Below are 23,518 nucleotides of genomic sequence, written 5' to 3' on the forward strand. Positions count from 1 at the left end.
ATAGCAGCCCACTGTCTCTGGTGGACCCTCTGAACTGTACAGGCCCTCTCCAGAGCAGAAAACCACTTGTGAATATCACCCCCCACCTTGAAGGGGGTAAAAACTGTACTCAGGTTTCTGGAATCAAGAGTCCTCCCTGACCGTAGGTTCCCTGAAACTAAAGTTGCTGCTGCAGCCTCAGCCTGGTCTCCTCCAGTCTGTTTCCGGAGTTCCCTGTCTAGAGAATCTTCCCCTGGAGTTGTGCAGTGTGTCCACTCAGATACTGAGGTGACATGAGAGTGGCAGAAGAGGATCTGTCCCTATTCTTAGTAACCCTTTCCACTAACCTTCTGGGCACAAAGGGGCCCCTACTATTGTGGCTTCCCTTCTGACTTCCTGAAGTGCTCCCAGCTAGGCTAGAGGGTTTACTAGAGACTCCGTAATCCTCTGAGGGACCTTGCTGACCCTCCTCAGTGTCTATATCCTGTCTTTCCAACACTGGGGGGCTAGAATCTGAATCCTCCTGTCCCCTCCTGGCTACCAACATGGTCCTGGTCATCCTGGAGGAGCAGGCCTTGGAGGACTCTTATTAGGGTTCCTCCATGCCTTCATGTTTCTGTCTGAGCACATAACCCTCAACCCTTGGAAGGTGAGGCCCACATAATGTGAGTCCATAGCCTGAGATGTGCCCTATTCTGAAGACGTTAGTTAGCTAGAGTGGCGTAGGATCCCTAACTACTCGAACTAAGTCCCCAAAAGAAGTTTGGAGTAAGGGCTATGCCTAGACCCTTCTCTTACCCAAACCCAAACAGAGACTGTTTCCTGAAACTAGGTATAAGTGTAGACCCCAAGCTAGTAAGTGGTCTTTCCTGTGGAAAGTACCAAGTGACAGAGTGGTAAGGCAATTGTAAGTGCTTATCCCAACGCTGCCACCAATGTAGGAAGCTGGCCTGGTGTGTTGGGGATACCTAAGGTGCTTACACTTTATACCAGGTCTCCCCTATTAGTGAAGTGTAGGCAGTGTCTAAAAGCCAGGATCTCTAGAGGCAGCTGTGGATGAGCAGCCAAGGCTTTTCTCATACAAAGCTCATGCAAAACCACTGTAGTCACACAGCACTTACACACATGAAAGAAAATACTCAGTTGTACAAAAATAAAGGTAATACAATACCACAAAGTACTAGAGAGGCAACCCTCCAAGAGGAGGAATGTAATACCCTAAGTATATACACTAGTAAACAGTAATAGGCATAGAAAAGGTTAGAAAAGCTTGCAAATAGCAATAACCAATAGTGACCCTAGGCGGAGCCCAAACCATATACTAAAGAAAGGGAATGCGAACACAGGACCTCCACCTAGGTAAGTGAAATGTGTAGGGGGGAGCTGGAAGTACCCGAAAACCACAGAAGTGACACATTATCCCCCAGTGACCAGAAAAGCAGGAGTAAATCACTAGAATTTCCTCCAAACCACCCAAAAGGAGGAAAAAAGAAAAGACACCCAAACCAGCAGTGGATTCCTGGAGAAGACCTGTGGAGAGAAAGGACCAAGTCCAAAAGTCACAGTGCAGTTCAGGAGTAGGAGCTACTACTCATCCAGCTGTACTTGCAGGCGTTGGTCGACAGTAATGATCAGGTCAGCACTGCAGTCATGGAGCATGAGAAGAGTTCCTGATGGATGCAGAAGATGTCCCACTCTGGAGTGAAGATTGCAGATGGGTGTCGGTGGAGGAATTCCACCAAAAAGCCTTGGCAAAGGCAAACTTATGTTAGTGGAAAAGTGGTGCTGCCAGGGACCAGCAAGGCCCAGGAGGACTCAACCCCGGTGGGGGAGTGAGAGGGGACCCTGAGCAACACCGAGAGCTCACAGGAGTGGAGGCATTACCCACAGGAGTCCCACCGGATGGGGACAGAAGTTGCAGAAGGAGCCCATGCAGCACTACAGAAAGGGATCCCACGCCGCAGGAGAACCATGCAGAGGGCTGTGCATCACAGAAAGGAGTGCTAGGGCATGGAGCTACACGTCACCTGAAGATCCTCTTGAGGAGATGCAAACAAGCCTTGGCGGCTGCAAGAGAATTGGTGCACGGCGTTACTGTAGTGCGTGGGAAGGCTAAGGCTTACCTCCACCAAAGTTGGACAGCTGGCAAAGAGGACCAAGAGGACTACTCCTGACCACCACCTGGGATGCAGGATCAATCAATCAAGCAGTGATTTGTTAAGCGTGCTACTCACCCAGAAGGGTCTCAAGGCGCTGGCGGGTAAGGAGGAGGTGCTACTGCTGGAAGAGCCAGGTCTTGAGGTGCTTCCTGAAGGTCAGGAGGTTCTGAGTCAGACGTAGGTTGACGGGGAGGGAGTTCCAGGTTTTGGCAGCAAGGTGGGAGAAGGATCTACCGCCGGATGTGGTATGGTGAATGCGGGGGACGGTTGCGAGGGCGAGGTTGGCGGAGCGGAGCTGGCGTGTAGGGATGTGGAAGTTGAGATGCTCTTTGAGGTAGGCCGGTCTGGCGTCGTGGAGAGCTTTGTGAGCGTGGATCAGGAGCTTGAAGACGATCCTTTTGTTGACGGGGAGCCAGTGGAGGTCTCTGAGGTGGGCTGAGATGTGTTTGTGGCGAAGGAGGTTGAGGATGAGTCATGCTGAGGTGTTCTGGATGCGCTGGAGTTTCTTCTGGAGCTTGGCCATTGTTCCTGCGTAGATGGCGTTGCCATAGTCTAGTCTGCTACTGATGAGGGCGTGGGTGACCATTCTTCTGGTTTCCACAAGGATCCATTTGAAGGTCTTGCGGAGCATGCGAAGGGTGTTGTAGCATGAAGATGAGATGGCGTTGACTTGCTAGGTCATGGAAAGCGAAGAGTCCAGTATGAAACCGAGGTTGCGTGCGTGGGTGGTGGGCTTTGGAGCCGAACCCAGGGTGGTAGGCCACTAGGAGTCGTCCCATGCTGATCTGTTGGGGCCGAAGATGATGATCTCAGTCTTCTCAGAGTTCAGCTTGAGGCGGCTTTCTTTCATCCAGTTGGCGATGGCGTGAAGTCCGGTGTGGAGGTTGTCCTTAGCAGTTGCGGGGTCCTTCGTGAGAGAGAGGATGAGGTGAGTCATCTGCGCAGAAGACGATGTTGAGGCAGTGGGATCGGACGATGTTGGTGAGCGGAGCCATGTAGACATTGAAGAGGGTGGGGCTGATTGAGGATTCCTGGGGCACTCCACAGATGGTCTTGATGGTCTTGGACAGGAACGAGGGGAGGCGGACTCTCTGGGTTCTTCCAGAGAGGAAGGAAGTGAGCCAGTCCAGGGCTTTGTGGCGAATTCCGCCATCAGAGAGGAGTGTGCGAAGGGTGTGGTGACAGACAGTGTTAAAGGCTGCGGAAAGGTCAAGGAGGATGAGGAGGATGAGGGCGTCTGTTTCCCTTTTGTTGAGCCTGCTCCTGATGTCGTCAGTGCAGTGCTGTGGTTCTTGCAGAATCCGGACTGGGAGACGTTGAGTGAGCTGTTGTCCTCCAAGAAGTGGGATAGTTGGTTGTTGACTATCTTCTCGATGACCTTTGCGGGGAATGGGAGTAGGGAGATAGGTCGGTAGTTTTTGAGGTCTTCGGGGTCGGCTTTGGGCTTTTTGAGCAGAGCGTTGACTTCGGCTTGTTTCCAGCTCTCTGGGAAGATTGCGGTCTTGAAGGAGCTGTTGATGATGGTCCGGAGCTGGGGAGCAATGATTTGGCCTGCTTTATTGAAGACGTGGTGAGGGCAAGGGTCAGTGGGAGAGCCAGAGTGGATGGTGCTCCTGGTCTTGGTGGTTTCCTCATCATTGGTGGGGGGTCCAGGCGTTCAGGACGTTGGTGTGGCAGGGTGCGTTGGGGGTCGACCTAGGCAGTCGTGGTGGTGGTGGAGGACGGCGGTGCGAAGCTTCCATGGATGTCGATGATCTTGCTGTGAAAGAATGTGGTGAGGGAGTCGCTGAGGTCTTGCGAGTGGGGTGGGTCGGTGGAGCAGGACTTAGGGTTGGTGAGTTTCTTGATGATGCTGAAGAGCTCCTTGCTATTGTGTGCATTGTTGTCAATTTGTTCTTTGTAGAAAGATCTTTCGGTGGCCCGGATGAGCTGGTGATGTTTGCACATGGCTGATTTGAGGGCGGTATGGTTGTTTTCTGATTATTCTTGGCGCCAGATCTTCTCGGCTTTCCGGCATTCACATTTGGAGGCCTCAAGGTCTGCTGTGAACCAGGGAGCTTTCTTGTTGGTGCAGGTGTTGGTGGTTTTCTTGAGTTGGGTGAGGGTGTTGGCACAGTCGTCGAGCCATTGGTTGAGGGCGGCGGTGTTGGTTGTTGGTTTTGGGTGGTAGGGCATGAGCGAGGTTGGAGATCAATTGGTCCTTGGAAATCTTGACAGGTCAAGATGAGGGGAGATCCACGCAGCCGGTCGTCATTGCAGCAGGTCCCTGCGGATGCAGGTGAGTGACTCCTTCACTCCACGTGAGATTCCTGCTTTCTTCTAGTGCACACTGAAGGCATGCTGCCCTCAGTGGATGCACAGCCGGTGGAAATGTGGCAGTTGCTGGCAGAAGCTCTCGAAACAATGTTGCAGAAGAGTTCTTCTTGAGGCAGATTACCAGTACCCGTTGCAGGTATGAAGGCCAGAAGTCGAAGTGGAGGTTGCAGAGGAGTCCTGCCTCAGTCTTGCAAGGTGAATCTGAGGACCCACCCAAGAGAGAGGCCCTAAATAGAGCTGAAAAGGGATTGATCACCTAGCCAAGGTAGCACCTATCAGGAGGGGCCTCTGACATCACCTGCCTGGCCTGGCCACTCAGATGCTACCAGAGTTCCCTGCTGACTTTGGAAACAAGATGGCAGAACCCAGGGACCCTCTGGAGGAGCTCTGAGCACCACCCATGGGATGGTGATAGCAAGGGGAGTGGCCACTTCACTGTCCATTGTCCAGTTCTGTGCCAGAGCAGGGACTTGGGGGGTGGGGAGGCTGTGGTGTCCCTGAACCAGTGTGGTTTGGTTTATGCATGGAGGGCACCAAATGTGCCCTTCAAAGCATACCAGTGGTTTGGGGATGCTACCCCTCCCAAGCCAGTCACATCTATTTCCAAAGGGAGAGGGTGTTACCTCCCTTTCCCAAAGGAAATCCTTTGTTCTGCCTTCCTGGGCTTGATTAGATCAAGCAGCAGGAGGGTAGAAACCTGTCTGAGGGGTGGCAGCATCTTGGGCTGCCTGGGAAACCCTGTAAGACTGGTGGTAGCAATGCAGGACCCCTCCCAGTGCATGGAATCATACTTCTAATACTTGCATCAGTATTGGGGTATGATTCTGACATGTTTGATACCAAACATGCCTAGGTTCAGAGTTACCATTATGTAGCTGGACATAGATAGTGACCTATGTCAAGTACACGCATAAAATGGTGTCCCTGCACGCACAAAGTCCAGAAACATTGAGCTAGAGTTCGTGGGGACAACTCTGCTAGAGCTGGGGTGTGCCCTCACACACAGGTACTTGCTCCCTGCCCTCTGGGCTAGGAGGGCCTGCCATAGGGGTGACTTACAGTGACCTGGTGCAGTGGCCTGGTAGTGAAAGGGTGCATGCCCCTTTTCACGCAGGTTGCAATGGAAGCCCTGCAGAACACTTTGCATGGGCTCCCTAGGGGTGCCATAATACAAGTTGAAGCCCACATGGATCCCTTGGTACCCCAGTGCCCTGGGTACTATGTACCATAAACTAGGGACTTACATGGGGGTACAAGTATGCCAAAAATGGGGTGAAACAATGGTACAAGTTTACCAAGTTAGACGGAAGAGAGAGCAGAATCACTGGGGTCCTGGTTAGCAGGATCCCAGTGAACACAGTCAAACACACTGACAACGGGCAGAAAATGGGGGTAACCATGCAAAGACAGAGGGTACTTTCCTACACCATCCCACAGGAAAACGGGAAGACTTCCTGCAGATCGTTAATGAGGGTTTGCTGGTCTCATATCAAGTCACAAGTACAGCAGCAGACTCTTCCTTGTTAGTGGCAAATGAATATTGACACAAAGTTGCTTTGAGGAGGCATTATTGGCTCTGAATAACATCCCTAAGGAAATCTTTCAGGCTCTACCCATGCCGCTTTCACACTCAGAGGGTTCAAACCGATCAATGGTATCAAGGTTGCCAGCAGTCACAACCACACTGACCTTACCATCAACACCAGGGAAAACAGGTTAAGGGAAGATCCGCCCAACAGCCTGCTCAAGGGGGCAAACAACTAGCTGCTCAAAACCCTGAATCCTCTCCTCTTCCTCTTCTGTTACACATTCCAGTAGGTGTAGTCATTTCTCATTATCTGGCAGAGTAGCAAAAAATCACCCAAGACACCTAGATTCTGAATATTTTGCGAAATCGGTATGGTCTCGGGTTCACCAGCCCACCAGCATCCATACCTCCAAAACCATCCAATTTCCATCTGTTATTGCTACAGTCGGAGGTCAACATCCTCTTACAGAAGAAGGTTGTGGAAACCGTTCCTCAAGGACAAGGAGGAACTGGCATTTACTCAAGGTACTTTCTGTTGCAAAAGAAAGACAAGAACAAATTCAAACCCATACACTACCTCAAGGTGGCCAACAAATAGATTCTGCAAGAAAAGTTCTGTATGCTACCATTACATCAAATCTGCTCCCAACTACACCACGGAGATTGTTTCTGCTCCATCGACCTTCCAGATGCATACTTTCATATTCCAATCGCCAGAAAGCATCGGAAGTTTCAAAGGTTTGTTGTGAGGTAGGACCATTACCAGTACACAGTATATTTCCATTTATCCTAAAGTCAGCAACCAGAACATTCTCGAAGTGCATGGCAGTAATAGCAGCCCATCTCATGAAGTACCGAATCTTCGTCTTTCTATACTTAGACGATTGGCTCATAAAGGCATCAACTTCTTGAAGTCCGATGTAATTTCAAATGGACCTGCGATCTTCTTCGACTGGGGGCTTCATGTCAACCACAACAAGTTCACACCTAGTCCGGTTCAGACTTTAAAATACTTGGGAGCCTCCTTTGGCACCATTGAGGCAAAAGTGTGTCCTTTGGAGGAGAGACACGTATCGATCCTTCAGAAGTGTCACTCTCTCATGAAGGCATCTCATCCAACAGTGAGGGCAGAGTCCTCTCTTCTAGGCTTGATGGCCTCTTGCATCTTCCTTACACCAAATGCTTGTCTCTGTGTGCAGCCACTCCAAGAATGTCTTGAACAAGTGAGACCAGCTAGAGGGCAGCTGTGAAGACAGGACAAAACTGTCCCTTCATGCCAAACAGTCTCTGAAACGGTGGTGGTCTCCAACCAACTTCCTCCAAGGGATGCCGTTCCACCAACAGGTCCTCTCTCAGACCATAGTGACGGATGCATATCTAATACAATGGGGAGTCCACCTGGATCACCTCCAAAGTCGGGGTACTATGGTCTTGGAGAGAGAGAAGAACTATCACATCAATCTCCTAAAGCTCCGAGCAGTTCATCTGGCCCTCAAAGCCTTCGCCCGTTATTCACTACCCAGACCCTGCATGTTTACATGGTCAATACAACCACCATGTAATACCTCAACAATCAGGGGGGAACAAAGCCAGCTGCCTCAGGCTCAACTCACACAAGACAGAGATCCTCATATTCTGCTCCACCCCCTCCATGTGGGATGACTCCTAGTGGCCAGCCGCCCTGGGAAATGCCCTGAGAACCACCGACCATGCATGCAACCTGGACATCATCCTGGACTCCGTGCTTTCCATGACCCATCAAGTCAACGCCATCTCTTCGCCTAATTCCACACCTTGCGGCTCCTTCGAAGGATTTTGAAGTCGATCCTCACTGAGACTAGATGGACAGTCACCCACGCCCCGGTCAGCCGCAAATTGGACTACAGCAATGCACTCTACGCTGGCATCACAAAAAAGCTACAAGCAAGATGACAGAGAATCCAGAATGTAGCAGCCAGACTCATCCTGGACATCCCCCGCCGCAACAACATTTCTGCCCACCTCAGAGACCTCCACTGACAAACACATCACCTTTAAGCTACTGACCAACACCTATAAAACACTTCACAACATCAGACCAGACTACCTCAACCACCACCTGACCTTCTACACCCCCACCAGGCAACTCTGATCCTCTCCCCTCGCTGCCAACCTCCGAATTGAGAAACAGAAAGCTGGAGGCAGATCCATGTCCAGGCTGCGAGGTAGGAGAAGCAACACACTCCCTCTCAAACTCACAGGCCACATCACTGAAGCAATTCAGAAGGATCTCAAGACCTGGCTCTTCAAATGAGCAGGATGCCCACCACAGCGCCTTGAGACCCTACGAGTGATAAGCCGCGCTCTACAAGCACTGATTGATTGATTTACTCGCCTGCCAGTTGTTCAAAATGCTCAGGCAGACACTCTTTCTAGACGTCTGGAAGAAAACCACAAACTGGTCTTGCACGATGAGGTCATCCAAAACAGCTTCCAATCGGTGGAGCACTCCAACCATTACTTGTTTGCCACCGCAGAAAACATAAAATGCCAAGGCTTTCTAACTAGTGACACTGTGGAATGCCCTTTGGATCATCTGGTCTGGCAAATTTCTTTACACCTTTCAACTGATTCCCCTGATACTAGCAGTCCTCCTCACACTGTCCCACTCAAGAGCCAAGATGATCCTCATATCTCCAGAGTGGCCACATCAGTGGTGTTTCACGGACCTGCTTCACTGGTTAGAATATCCATATCTCAAGCTGCCTTGCCGACCGGATTTTCTAACGAAACTCAGAGGCCAGATGGTTCATCCCAATCTCTCCTCCTTGAATTTGACAGCATGGCTCCTGAGCTAGTGCAATACTGACATTTGAACCTTCCACAAGACTGCATGGAGATCCTCATGGAGGCTAAGTGGCCTTCCATTTGTTCCACGTGTGCCTTCAAGGGGGAGAGAATTTGCATTTGGCGTTCCTCTATGAACGTGGACCCTACAACTGGCCAAGAAGATGTCATTATTCTATACGGGCTACACTTGGCTAAATCTGGCTTACAATTCTTGTCCGTAAAGATTCACCTAGCAGCTCTTACTGCTTACAGAAAATGTCCTTCACAAACGTTTTTCAAAGTCCCTGTAATAAAAGATTTTCTAGAAGGGTTGAAGGTTTTCCCTCCCGTTAGGCATACTTTACCTTCTTGGGAGATTAACCTGGTTCTTTCACGACTAACGCAGGAACCTTTTGAACCAATACACAAGACTTCCCTGCAGCATCATTCTTGGATAACAGCTTTTTTGGTAGCTATAACATCAGCCCGCAGGGTTAGCGAGATCCAAGCACTAGGCTCTCACAAACCATACAGTCTTCCACTCTAACAAAGTGGTCAGGAGGACTCACCCAAAATTCCTTCCTAAGGGTATTTCTGATTTCCCGGTCAACCAGATTATCTTGTTGCCAACTTCCTTTCAGAATCCCTGAACTCCAGCTGAGAGAGAGGTCTCTTCGTTCCCTAGATGTCAGGAGAGTTTTGAAATTCTTCCTCGATAAAACATGTGACTTCCGTAGATCAAACCAACTGTTTATCAGCTATGGGCCAGTCTCTGCAGGGTAAGCCACATCTAAACTGTCTGTCTCCCAATGGATAGTTTCCTATATTCTGCTGTGCTATCAAAAAGCTAACAAGACACTAACTGGTAGACAAAAAGCTCATTCCAATAGATGTAGAGCTACTCTTGCTGCTTTACGGAGGAATATCTCTATAGCTGATATTTGCGAAGCAGTCACATGGAAATCTACTCACACATTCACCAAGCACTACTGCCTAGACTCAAATGCTAGAGCAGATGCTCAAGTAGGACGGGCCTCACTCAGAAATTTGTCTGTTTAAATTCGGCTATCTCGCTCATTCCTCTCTCTTCTCCACCACTTTTAGTAGGGATGGGCTTGCTACTCTGTTCAGTGCTTATGACTCAATGGAGATCCCCTACGAGAGAAGGAACAGTTTCTTACCTGGCACTCCAGTTCTCTTGTAGGGGAATCTCCATTGAAGGCATAAGCAACCCTCCCTCCTCCCCTGTGGAGTGGACAGAGGTACATATATCTCATGCATACATTCTACCATTCCCTCAAACAAAAACTGAAGCAACTGCCACCTGCTGACCATGATGAGATACTGGTTGTCTCTGGGTCATTAAAGGGACAGTCTCTAATTTTAACTCATACTGACAGCCTATGGGGCTACGCTGTCCTGCTCTATCATCTCTCTACTCCTATGCTATTTTACAAAAAACATCATGACATAGACATATATAATTCTCCTGGCCCCTACAATGAAGAATTGGGCCATTGTAGACTACTCCTTTAAGCTGCATAATATATTTCTCTTTTAATTGACTCTGCAGGGCTTCCCAAAGAAAGGCGAACATTACACTTAAGAAGATATATTGTGAAGACGTGCCCCGGCGTCCCCGCACATGGCCAGGACTAATCTGTGCTTATGACTTCAATGGAGATTCTCCTATGAGAGAACTGGAGTTACAAGTAGGACACTGTTCCTTATGGAGGACAGGGACATTCATACCCAACAAAGTTTGAATACTGCTTGAGGCCTGGCAGTCGACGCCACTGAGAGCGAATCCTAGGTCTGTGTCCCGATCCAGAAGGTGGTCACGGACCGCTCCAGAAGCCCCAAGTCCTTTTCCTCCCACCCAAAGTCCTCAGGACATTCAGAGAAGAGGCACAAAAAAACACAAGAAGTTGAAGAGGTCTTCTACTTAGCCTCAGCTGTTGGCTGACACGATGAGTTTGGAGCATTGATGTTCCATGCACGGTTCCGCGGAGCTGTTGCCAGGTCCGACTCCGTGCCTCCCCCTATTTGCAGGAGCCAGAGCAACCACTGCTCAAATCAAAGACTTTTAGAAGGCCATCTGCCAGGTATTGGAGAAGGCTGACTCTTCCGGTGCACCTTTGGGCCCGGCGGGACGGAGGAGGCCCCATCAGGTTCTACTCCAGCGGCTTCAGCTCCGATGGGGCCTCATGGATTTGATCATGGAGTAAGATTGGCGTCGGTCATTCCAAAGCAACCTTTTCCGGCCCCATTCCTGACACAGATGCTTTCGGCAGTGCCAGTCCCATTTTGATCCCCAACGACTTGGAGTTGGAACGGCGACCCTCAACGATGATACTGGCACGATCCATTAGTCCTAGGTCATTCCCTGAGCATTATTCAGAGCAGCCAGGTTTGTGGGAAGAATGGGAGGTGTCTCGGGACCCTTTAGAATACCAGCTGGAGACCCCATCATCATTGGACTGGTATGAGGAATAAGGAGATGCCAGTGGACTGGACACCTTTCCAGATACTGACTTGCTTTCTTCACTCACCATGGCTACACAGGAGGGAGCATCTTATGCAGTGGTGGTAAAAAGGGCAGCAGAGGTCCTTGATCTCGAACATCGCTCAGTGGCGGTTAAGACTAACCTATTGACTGAGGTGCTTTAGCCTGGGGCTTCCTCATCTGAATCCATATTGCCCCTTAATAAAGCACTGACTGATGCCCTACTGGGAACTTGGTCCAAGCCTAGCACAGGGGCTCCTGTGAACAGGATAATTGCCTGCCGCCATTGTCGTGCCGCAGGTGGTCCTAGTTTCCTCAGATAACACTCCACCCCCCTTAGAGCTTGGTGGTCCAGGCCTCAACCTTCGTGGTGCATTCCCTGCTGCTCCCCCAGACAGGGAATCCAACAGACTGGACTCACTTGGGAATATTTTTTCTTCCACCAGCCTGGATTTGCCATCTGTGAAAACTGCATGCCTTTTGGGCCGTTATTCCCATACCCTATGGAGTATGGTTGCGCAGTGCTGCCACAGGTCCTGGAAGAGGTCTGGGCAATCCTCTCCCATGCAGTGCAAGATGGGAGGAATTCAGCAAAGTTCACCATTTGGTGTGGTTTGGATAAGACTTAATCATTGGGCAGAGCAGTTTTGTCGGCGGTGGCCTTACGGCACCACACCTGCTGAGAACATGTGGCTTTTTGGGTCATGTCCAGGCCAGCCTCATGGACATGCTCTTCAGTGGGACTCATCTCTTCGGAGAAAAGGCAGACTGGGCGCTGAAGCACTTCAAGGACTCGTGGGCTATGGGCAAGTCCTTGGGCCTCTCAGTGACACCTCGCCCCCAGTCTGCTTTTCGAGGCTATGGAAGGGATGTGGCACTGCACCAACCATATCCCAGCCACCGTCTTGTGAAAGCTTCCCAAGCTGTGCGACGATGTGAACACAGTGCATTCTGACCCCGTGGGGTCTGGTAGTGCAGTCTGCCACCAACCCCCCAGCAGCTGCAAGCCTCTAAGTCCTCCTAGTTTGGTTCTGCAAGACCATGGGTGCCCAGTTAAAGGGGAAAGCCAACACTATCTCCTCTACTGACAGTCTATAACATCAGACAAATGCGTCTTACAGATCATTTGGAAGGGCTACTCCCTCCCCAATCTTTCCCTCCCCTATACCACCAACGCAAGAATGGATGGCAGAGGATCATCTGTCTCTGCTCCGAGAGGATGTTTCAACCTCTCTTCTGGACTTCAGTGAGAATGACTCTGAGGCTGCTGGGCCTCCTGTCCTCCTGCATCCTGCTGGTGAATCATACTAGGTGGCATATGTGGGCTCTGATGTGGGCCCTGAAGTGGGCCATGAAGTTCCAGTGGGCGTAGCATCAGGGGAATCTGTCTGGCATGGTCTAGATCTTGGAAGTAACTGCAAAAGAACTGCAGTGGTGCCTAATGCCCCACAGTTGGGTAGTTGGGTCAAAGACGGAGTCCTCTCCCTTCCCCAATCAGATCTGATAGTATTGAGTATTGGGTCACACCTGGAATTGGCGGCAATCTGGGAGAGGTGGCAATCTGGCAGAGGTGGAGATCAGAGGACTCTGGTCTCCGGCAGAATCCGGATTCCACATGAACTTGCTGGAGCTCCGTTCAATCTGGCTAGCATTAAAAGCATTTCTTCCTTCTTTCAAGGGGAAGTTAGTGCAAGTGTTCATGGAGAACACCACTACCATGTGGTACTACAACAAGCAGGGCAGGTTGGGGTTGTGGACCCTTTGCCAAAAGGCCCTGAATCTCTGGACTTGACTGGAGCAGCGGGCCTAAACATGTTAGTTTAACACCTGGCAGATTCTCTGAACACCAGGGCAGACAAACTTAGCTGTCAATGCCTAGCTGATCACAAGTGGTGTCCCCATTCAGAGGTGGCACAAGGACTTTTTCAACAGTGGGAAAAGCCTTGGCAAGATCTGTTTGCCTCAAATCAGAACGCACATTGTCAGCAGTTTTTGCGCATTGGAGTTTCCAAGGTGTGGCTATTGCTCAGATACTCTTCATCTCGAGTGGAGTTCAGGACTCTTGTATGCCTTTTCGCCCATACCCACTCCTACCCAGAGTTCTCAAGAAGATCAGGAACGACCGGGCCCAAGTCATTATTGCGGCTCTGGGCTGGGCACAGTGTCTGGTATCCCAAGCTTCTGAAAATGAGCATCAATCCTCCGATCAGGTTGCCCCTTCAAGAGGATCTTCTGTCGCAGCACCAAGGGAGGGTCCTCCACCTGAACCTGTCAACCGTCCACCTCCTTGCATGGAGATTGAGTGGCAACAGTCGATAGAATTTGACATTCCTCCGGAAATCTGTAAAGTTATCTTGGTGGCCAGATGGCCCTCCACCAAAATTGTATACGCCTGCAGTTGGTAAAAATTTGTGAAATATTGTACAGAAAAGTCTATCAGCTCTCTTTCTGCCTCTCCTTCTGATACTCTTCTCTTTTTTTCTTTTCCTTGCCCAGCAGGGCTCTGCTCTCTGCACTGTTTAAGGTTCTCTCTCTGCTCTGTCGGCCTTCTCTTTATAGATTTATGAAAGGGCTTGTATATATGTTTCCCCCTTCACCCTTCATCATGCCTCAGTGGAACCTGAACCTGGTTCTATCCTACCACTTGTGTTCCTTTCAAGCCACAACACAATTGTTCCCTCTGGCTGCTTACCATCAAGGCAGCCTTCTTGGTGGAAATACCATCTGCCCAGGGGGTGAGTGAGCTGCAGTCTCCCTATCTTACAGTGTTCCCTGACAAGGTGGTGCTTCTCATCCGGGCCTCTATCCTCCCGAAAGTGATGACCCCTTTTCATTTCGGATACTCTGTCTCCCTGCCCACCTTTTATGCTCCTGCACATCCCTCTAAGGAAGAGGAGCCACTCCACTGTCTGGATCCAAAAAGAGCATGGTTGGTCTACCCTGACCTCACAAAAGAGTTCCGGGTGGACAACCAAGTCTTTCTAGGCCATGTAGCAGCTAAAAAAAGTTGGGCAGTACAAAAACAAACCCTTTAGCACTGGCTCGTTCTCTGTATCAAGATAAGCTGCATCCTGACTAAAAAGCAGCCTCCTGCAAGCTAAAGGGCCCATTCCACCAGTGAAAAAGCTGTGACCATGGCATTAGCTTGTGAAATTCTAGTCCTGAAACATCTGTCAGGCAGCTGCGTAGGCGTCCCTGCATACATTTGCCAAACACTTGTGCCTGGACAGTCAGGTCCACAGGGACAGCTGGTTTACCTGTTCGGTGTTGCAGGACTTCTTAGTAAATTTTTCCACAGCCCACTGCCAGGATGGTATGGCTTGGGTATCTATTCAAAGGTAAGGAATCTGCAGCTAGAAGCTGCCTCTATCAGATGAAAAAGTTACTTACCTTCGGTAACACATTATCTGGTAGAGACCATGTCTAGCTGCAGATTTGTTACAGACCCACCCTTACTTCCCCGCTCCAAGAACAGATTTCTAGGGTTAGGTATGATCTATTTCAGGGCCCTAGTTTAGACGCACGTTCATCAGTTCACTTCATGGCTCTGTGCTTCTGGTGTGGAAAGTCATGAAAAGTAACTAACATCCGTGCGCCTGGGTGGTGCCTCTAAGGTGACCATGACGTCCCTTCCGGCACCAATGACATGCGGAACCGAACTAAGCCACCTGACTGCACGCAGGGGTACTACTCACGCAAGAGTTTCTCAATCCAGTCTGGCACCTGGGAAATTCAAAGGTAAGGAATCTGCAGCTAAATATTGTCTCTACCAGATAATGCATTACAGAAGGTAAATAACTTGTTCGTTCAAGCATCTGTCTTGAGTAACTCCTGGCACTGAACATGTCTGCTAGTGGCTGAAGCTCCCATGTGAAGTGCTGTTCATCACTACAGTTGTGCCTATGTTGCACCATCTCCCTAAATGGGTTTTCCTTGATTTGTGAAGATAGGTGTGCACTTGTGGCATGCAAGATGGCTTTGCAAGAGGTAGATTGTCTGAATAGTCTGGCTCCTATATTTGTAATATCACCAAAAAAAACCTACATCAAGATATTAATTATGTTGAGTGTTATATTTGTATGTGAAGGTGATGTAAGGGGGGTAAAAAAAAAAAAAAAATTAACGTACCTGCGCCTCACCTCTGTTTCTCCCGCTGTCTGCCTCTGCTTCTCCCGTTGCCTCGATTCTTGCTTTGCTTCCCTCCTACCCAATCCACACGCTTCAGTCATGCTGTTACACAGCATGAGAGAAGCACCAGGATTGGCCTGAGGGGGCTGAAATGCCACTGTTAGACGGCTGGCTAAACTGACGTGCACTTAGAGTGCGCCACTACTCTGCCTCTCTCCTGACACGAAGGATGCTGTCCCCGCCCCAGACAGCGGAAAAATAAAAATATAATAATGTATTCTCATTTTATTTTTCTACTACCTTATTAGCAGTGGGGTGACGCTCCTCCGACATAGCGGAGGGGCCGCCCCTGATGGTTGGGTAAAGTTAAAGAAATGGGACAGAAGCCAAGTCCTTTGAGCACCTTTTTTGGTGTGTGCCAAGTACATAACTTGAAAGATTAATCTCTGATATATCAATGCTTAAAGTGTTGTGCTGTTGTGTCACTGGTATGGAAACCTTTCCTCTTGTGTGATACTGACTTGGTCACCACACCCTCCCTTGTATTTTGAACTACGTCGGGTTTTTGCTCCTTCTTTTATTTTTGTGTTTGTACCTTGTTGGGGTCCATCATTTATAAAATCTTATAAATGCCCAGGGTGTTTTTTGTGTACCACAGTGCCAGCAAAAGTTTCCCGCACCTGCCAAGTACTACCTCCTGAGACGTCCAATGCCACCTCCTTAGACGTCCAATGTCACCACCTTTCGATTACACAGCCCTTACCTGCAATGACCTGGTGCGGAGTGAGGCGGGCATATGGCGGAGACTGGGTTATAGTGTGCTTATTTTTTGTTAACGCTCTTTTTCTATTCATTCACAAACAGGTCAAAATAGTAAATATATATGCAGCAAAAATGTAACAAAGTGTTGTAAAAAAGTGCTCTACGTGTAAATGGAGTAAAACCAAATGATCTTGAAAAAAACACTTGCATGTAGTGTTTGTTGGTTTCCACTGCAGCAAATCACATACAAAAGAACAAAATGGTGTATTCTATTTGACGTCTGACTCAGAGTAAAATAATTTAGAGCATCAATTGTTATAGAGGATAATTACTGTGTGTTATTGCTTCTCACCTTAAAGCAAGATGCTTGCACTCATTATACAATACAATGGGCATTGAATAAATCAAGGGACTTGCCTTTTAAAAGATTTTCCCAGCTGAGCTAAACACATGCACAACTATGATTAAAAACATACACCTTCTTAGAGCGGTCCTACCTTTTAAATAAAAGATACGTTTAGAATATAGCATTCAAAATACCAAAGGAAATATACATAACAAAAAATATACTTTATATAAAAATAAAGTGACCCTTAAATATGTCTGCACTTTATCCAGGTACTCCATGCCTCTTTAAAATATTTGAAATGCTTTCAATAAATTTGATACAGACTCCACAATTTACTAATTAAAGATCTTGTCTTTGGTACAGCATTATCTGCCATTTCTATATGTTGGTTCTTAACAGACTTTCCACCCAACAGGCACTGGTCATGCGGATGTCTTGAAAGTGGCCAAGTTTCAAGTGATGAATACCCACGACTGCAACATTGCCCACAAGGGAAAAGTAAAGGATAACGAAATGTGCACAAAGGCCATGCCCATTGAGGTGGGGGCATGCGAGGTGAGTAGGGAAGGTGTTTCCAATCGACCATGTTGATAGAATTAACAAAAAAGTCCCAATTCTCGGCTGATTTATTTTAGAGGCCACAAAAGCATTGCTTTTTGCTAAATATGTAACAGCAGTTTGATCAGAGCAATGCAAATTATGCGTAAAGCCCTCACTTGCTGGCATAGCGTACAAGGGCCCAGTTCAAACAATTACTTCTAGTCGTAATGCTATGATTATAGCCATAAAAAACGGTTCAACTTACACCACTCTGCTGTCCTCAAAGGACACGTGGCAGGTGTAGATGGTTTTACTACTGTATAATTTTTACATCACAATTCAGGACACTTAAGCTGTAGGAATTCCCAGGTAAGGAGTGGTGAGTCCGATCAAGATGTAGTTTTACCACGTCCCTTTGTGAGTACTTACAAACTTTTCGGTGACCCTTTCCAGTCCTGGGAATGGTAAGAGTTTTACTCCAGCTAAAAAGACTGAAGTAACTCCCCTTCCCAGGTTGGAAGAGGAACAGAGTATACCCATATTTCTTCGAAGTTCAGGGGAGGGTGTCCCTCCCCCCACCACCACCTCCCACGCCCCCAATGTGGAATTTTAACCTACATACAGTTTTGCACTGGGGAAATAGCAGAAGTCACATGTCCAATAGTATGCCTGGAAAGCTCACCTGGCGCATCTTTAAGTGTACTACTGGAAATGTTTGTGAATTTCCAGAAATCGTACATTTACGCGTGTGTGTGTGTGTGTGTGTGTGTGTGCGCACACACACATAGAGGTGTACATGTATAACTTTGTTTTGTTAATCTGGTCGAGTCTCATTTTTGCCATGGAACATGTGTGAGCCCCATTGTACCTTGGATCAGGTCAGCTGGTTTTTCCCGGTGCGAGTTTCAAGGATCTACTGATACCACAAGGACAAGTTGCTGGAATCGGGGTGCAGGCCTCTGTTTACGTTTTTGATTTGTGGTGTTTCTGGATACTAAGGGCCTTTTGAGGATGGCTGTCATGGGCTAAATTCTTACAACACCTCTTTGAACAGATGGGGACTGCTGGAAAGACTACATGCCTGCCCATGTGTCAACTGTTGTTGGGTGTGATTGGATGACCGATATATGTTAATTAAAAGGTGTAAATGTCTATGGCAAACTCGAGATGTTATTTGTCAGTGGTTTTTAGTGGTTATACTGACAAGTATGTTTGTGAATAACCTTCTTTGCACTCTTACGACAAAGTGTATTGCAGCCAACACCTTATCCAGTACATAAATACCTGGAGAGGGCTCTGGCAAGCTCTTGCTCGTGATTAAACGGCTATCTAGTCCATTCCAATTTCCTGCACCTGGATCATTGCTCTCTTCCCTATTCTTTTGTTTCTTTTACCTGTGAAGTATTGCTGCTTCACCATGGTTTTTTTTATTGGATGGGGTTATATTATCTTTGGGGACCAGTTTGTTCTTGTTGCTTTCTTAATAGGTTTTGCTTTTAGATCTCAGTGGGAGTGCAAATATCATCCCCTTCTTACTCTCCGCATCTGGTTGGTTGCTTCCTTCCTTCCTATTTCCTTTTTGTGTTGGCTTTTCATTTCTCCCTTTAGGCTGTGATTCCTGCCTTCTGTATTCACGCGTTCTCTGAGAAAGATTTGAAGGGTATGAGGGAGTCATCATTCAACCTCTTATCCTTGCTCCATTCACTGTTGTCTTCCTTACGTCTTTGTCTACCCAGGCACCCACCTCCACCCCATCCTCTTCTACAGCAGCTGCTGGTATAGGCCTACAATTGCGGTACAAGCATTTGCAAGGTCAATACTGTGGGTCCGCCTTCTTGAAATTCTATTTTTTTAATTTTCTATGATAGTTCCAAGATGGACACCATCCTGCGTTTAGATCATGCTAGGGGATTCTACTGACCAGGACACATTGTACATGAAAGACAGAACTTATGTATGTTGCTATTTAGCTAGGAATGGAAGGCAAGATTGCGGTTAAATATTTCTGCCAAGTTGCACACTTTCTTGACTTGCCCCTTTGAGTCCTTGAGGAGTGTGTAGTGGGTAACAGGGCTCTTGGGCAGGATATTCTCACAACTGAGGCAGATAGTTTACCTAATTTCTTTCATCACTACTAATTTTCCACACATTTGAGATCAGCTTTTTAGAGCTTACTCACCTTCTGTCATTCACCTACAAATAATCTGATGGCTAAAGGTGAGCAAGTTCTGTTTTGGTTGTATCTTCCTTCCGAATGAGGCTTGAGAATAATTTCCTAACATTGATGTCTGGTTCACAGACACGTAGTTTTCTTCAGATCAATGACTTGGAAACCCTCCTCTAAGCTCTCAATGACCATTCAAGCATGTTCCCTGGATCTCAAGCCTCGAAAACAAGGGTTGCCAGCCACCTGAAAGTGACAAAAAGGTCCAAGCTCTCAAGGTCTAATTTGTCTTCTTGGATGCCTACCTCGCGCCTCATTTCTCCCTGCATTTAATTTAGAAGCCGCGGAGATTGCATACATCACTCCACAAACACCTAATGTAAATACGTAAATGATTTATTAAATATTGATCCGTACTGTGAATTTAATATCAATATTAATTTGTTTATCCAAGTTGATCAACATGCATTTAAGCGTTTTTCTAATTAATTTTCGTTGTAGTTTAGTCCTCCTGCTGCCTATCTTTAAGTTGTATTTTTTTTCATTCTCTTGCAGGGTGATTATGGTGGTCCCTTGGCCTGCCTGACTCACGATTGCTATGTGTTAGAAGGTATTATTATTCCAGGGAGAGGCTGTGGAAAGAGAGGCCAGCCCGCCATCTTTATCCGGGCATCCCTCTATGTCGACTGGATTAATAAAGTGATGAACATGATCTGATGGGAAGCGTGAATGGCAGATTGAATTGGTGGCTGCAGGATGCGTATTTCCCCATTGGCGAATGAGGGAGGTCTGGCAGTGCTGTTCAGAAAGCAGCATGCTCTAGACAGCACACATATAGTTCATTAGAGGAAGATATTTGATTCGGCACAGATAATGAATATATAATGGCAAGTAGCAGCCATGAAATACTTCAAACTCACTGACTTTACAGGCTTTAATCTATGAGAAGCTGGTCCTGGAGACGTCCCAGCAACCTATGAACTATGCTGCAGATAACACCATTCGCCTTTTGGGTTCCTTTGGTTCCCACTGGGACTTTTCTGAATTAACTCTAATGGCTTCGTAGATATCTGCACATGCAAATTGAAAATCAAATAATAATGACTTGGACTCTAACAGAGACAGTTATGGTGAGGGGCTGAAATACATATGTTTGGTCCAATTGTTCAGTAAATTGTAAAACACTTTTTTGTTATCTTATCAATAACTTTTTGGTTGGTTTCTGTTTGTATACTCCTACCCGAGAGGCAATGGTTAGCTAAAGTCCCTTAGCACGGTCTCCATTCATTAGAGCCACCCATGCTGTGCAGTAAAAATAGATTTACTGCATTTGACCATTTATAGAGTGAAATAAATGTACCCAGCACGCTCAATGGTTAAAAGAATGCAAATTTCAATTAGTCCCTCAGTCAGGTGTAACATTCGGGACTCGAATTCTACTTGTAATGTCCCACTAGACTGGGGAATGCGTTTTTGCAATATGACATGAATGTTTATCTACAGTATTCCCTCTCTAGACAACCATTCCTCCCTAAATTGCATTAACTCCATAGTTTGTCATGCTTCCCACCTGCATCCCATGTTCTGGCAAAACAATGCCTTCCACCCATGTCGCACAAATGCGGCACACTTGTGTTTTTTATATTGCACTCTGCTTACCTAAGGCACAATATTACTTAGTACGTCTGCATGCGTCATAATACATCAAACCTAGAAAAGGCCTTCCACGTGCACTAAGCTCCAGAAACCCCAACACTCTTGGAGAATCACGCATCCTCCATCCCTCACATTTCCTAGGTAAATTTCTCGATCTGATTCCTGGCATAACACCTCTTCTGGTCCTAGTGCATATGTTTATCTCGTTAAATCACACCTAAACCATTTTTTGATAATGTAGTTCTTCTAATGTTTAGTAACACCTCTACAGTAAAATCTATTGCCTCTCTCCATACATATCCTGACCTTCTGGTTCACAACATCGCAATTGTCAATGCTCTCAATATTCTTTTTAGACGTCCCACGTGAATGTGCACTACCTTGATTTATATTTCCACCTGAGATCGCGCTTCCTCATATATGGTTTATGCGAGGAAGAGTATTGAAAAGGGATGAAGCAGATCCCATTATTGGTGATAATAGCTCTCTTTTAGGATGCACTTGTTCTACAAAGCAACTTCAAATTGGGTGGCCCACCTATTTATTAAATAAAGAAAATGCATTCACTCAAGAGACTTCCTATTGTCTTGTTCAGAACAAACAGCTACGGATGCCAGCTGGAAGTCTTTTGTATTTGAAACCAGTCCTTATAGGCCAATGGAGAGTGGGTTTTTTTCACTTCAAGCGTCTACCTACTCTCAACCCCCTCACACTGCATCAAAGACTGTCCTAAAATGTGTGTAAATAATAGTTCAGTGAAGAAATGTGTATATTCCTAGTCACCTCCTATTGATCTGGCTTTCGTAGCTTCGGGTACTACACCACTGTTCGGGCTCTTGATCTGTGGAGCTGCAATGTCTTCTCATGAGAACATTGTAGTATTCAAATGGACACAATATCTATACATTAGTGTAAACATCGGAAGCCTTTAAGCCACGAGCAATAGCTATTACTGTTTTGTTGGGGGTTTCAAGCATATAAAACATGACCGTCTTAGTTGTGATTCACAAGAATATAAGAAAATACAAGTTCGGTAAAGTGTGTTGTGTGGCGTTTAGTGCATGTGCCCTTTGTCAAATAAACTCAGCATGATATGCATACACTCACAATAACGCTGCATCCTTTTATATTTAGTAATTCTGCTATTACATTGGTGGTTATCAGTTTATATCAAGAGCTTGGCTGTTGACCAAACAGTCAAAGGTTTTTCTCCAGATTCTTTGAGCGCTTAGGGCCGTTCATTTCTCCAAATGGGACAAGATGGATACACATATCATTACAATGTAATGCAATGCGCACCACACTTTGACATCTGTATTCACAACCCGAGTGACAATGAAAAATCCCCGCTTATTAAACAATTGAGACTGTACCAAAACATTATTTTAGTCACCAAAATATAAGACAATCTGGTTATCCGATTTTACTGATGTTTTTCTGACCGACTCAACTAACAGAATTTAAGCGTTCTTGAAGGGTCTTAAGAGGCTCACATTGCAAGACTGTAGCCACATTTTCTTGTCACTGAGCACTGTTCCACTGTTTCTTTTATTTATTTTTAAATCCATCGCCCTTTCCCCATCCGTTTCCGCACTATAAGGAAAATCTGTTCAGTCCCTCCTTCAATTTGTGTGTCTCCCCCCCCGTCCCCCCCCCTCCCAATTCAGCACCCCAGGAAAAATTGTTCCTGTGAAAACACATTCCCCATTTTTTTCAAAACTGGATTTGTAAGCACAGTCCTCGGTGTCCAGCATGCGTGGTCATTGTTCCCATGACTGTCCTGCTTATTAGCCCACAACAGCAGCAAGCTCTTGCTACATTTTTAATGTAGAAAAAAGATGTTGCAATGTTCTTTACTGAGTTTTGTACCCATTGTTCGAGAATAGAAGCTTCTTACAAAATGTTTTTAAAGTTATGATTACATGGGTTGTAGTCTTTTATTATCTGATGTTTTTAGCATTTGAGCTGTCCGAGTGCCAAATTATTTTTGATACCCCATATTCTCTATATTTGTTCTGTCTGAGCTTTTCTTGTGTGCTTGCTTTTTCAGTGTATGCTCCTTTTACTTAGGTTTGTTAACAGACATATAGATCTTAGGTTAAATAAAATAAATATTTTTATGAAATTGCCCACTGGAGTCCTTTGTTTTTTCTGTTTCTTAATATGCAGCACAAAACAGACCAATGTCCTAGGAAGAAGCAACAAATACAATGGTTAAGGAGTCACACTGACCGAATGCTGTTAGTACCATGGGACCTGTTGTACGAAGCCCTTTAGTGGTCACAAACCCTGCAATTCGCCACATCATAGGGCTTATGACCATAAAAGAGCCATTTCTAATGTACAAAAAACAGTTTACAGGCTCAAACGTTTTTCTGACAACTAAAATAAAATGTATAACCCCTACTAAATCGCGATTAGCAAGGGATGTGAAATTAGTGTTCCTTCTAAATTGCGATTCTGTAACCCATGTTTCCATGGTTTGCAACTGCAGTTATGGTGCCAACCACTGACCAGTTACTGACTCTTCAAAGTAGGTGGTAAATTATTCTTTAAGGGAGGGGGAGTTCACTCAAAGCCCTCTTTCCCTTTGTTATTCGGGTTGATCGTTAAAGGGGGAGTG

At 46.8% G+C, this 23,518-nt stretch overlaps 1 protein-coding gene across 4 annotated transcripts in view; it reads left to right on the top strand.

The window, feature by feature from the left end:
* The window catches only part of MST1 (macrophage stimulating 1), a 355,392-nt gene extending 332,360 nt beyond the window's left edge, over nt 1-23,032 (top strand). For all 4 annotated transcript variants that reach the window (XM_069206862.1, XM_069206864.1, XM_069206865.1 and 1 more), the window contains 2 exons: nt 16,951-17,090; nt 19,795-23,032. In XM_069206862.1, the coding sequence (XP_069062963.1) occupies nt 16,951-17,090; nt 19,795-19,956 (302 nt within the window). In that variant the 3' untranslated portion in view covers nt 19,957-23,032. The remainder of the gene's footprint in view (nt 1-16,950; nt 17,091-19,794) is intronic.
* Nucleotides 23,033-23,518: the final 486 nt, after the last annotated feature.

This window comes from Pleurodeles waltl, chromosome 9 (assembly GCF_031143425.1).
Source record: "Pleurodeles waltl isolate 20211129_DDA chromosome 9, aPleWal1.hap1.20221129, whole genome shotgun sequence".
NCBI classification, from domain to species: domain Eukaryota; kingdom Metazoa; phylum Chordata; class Amphibia; order Caudata; family Salamandridae; genus Pleurodeles; species Pleurodeles waltl.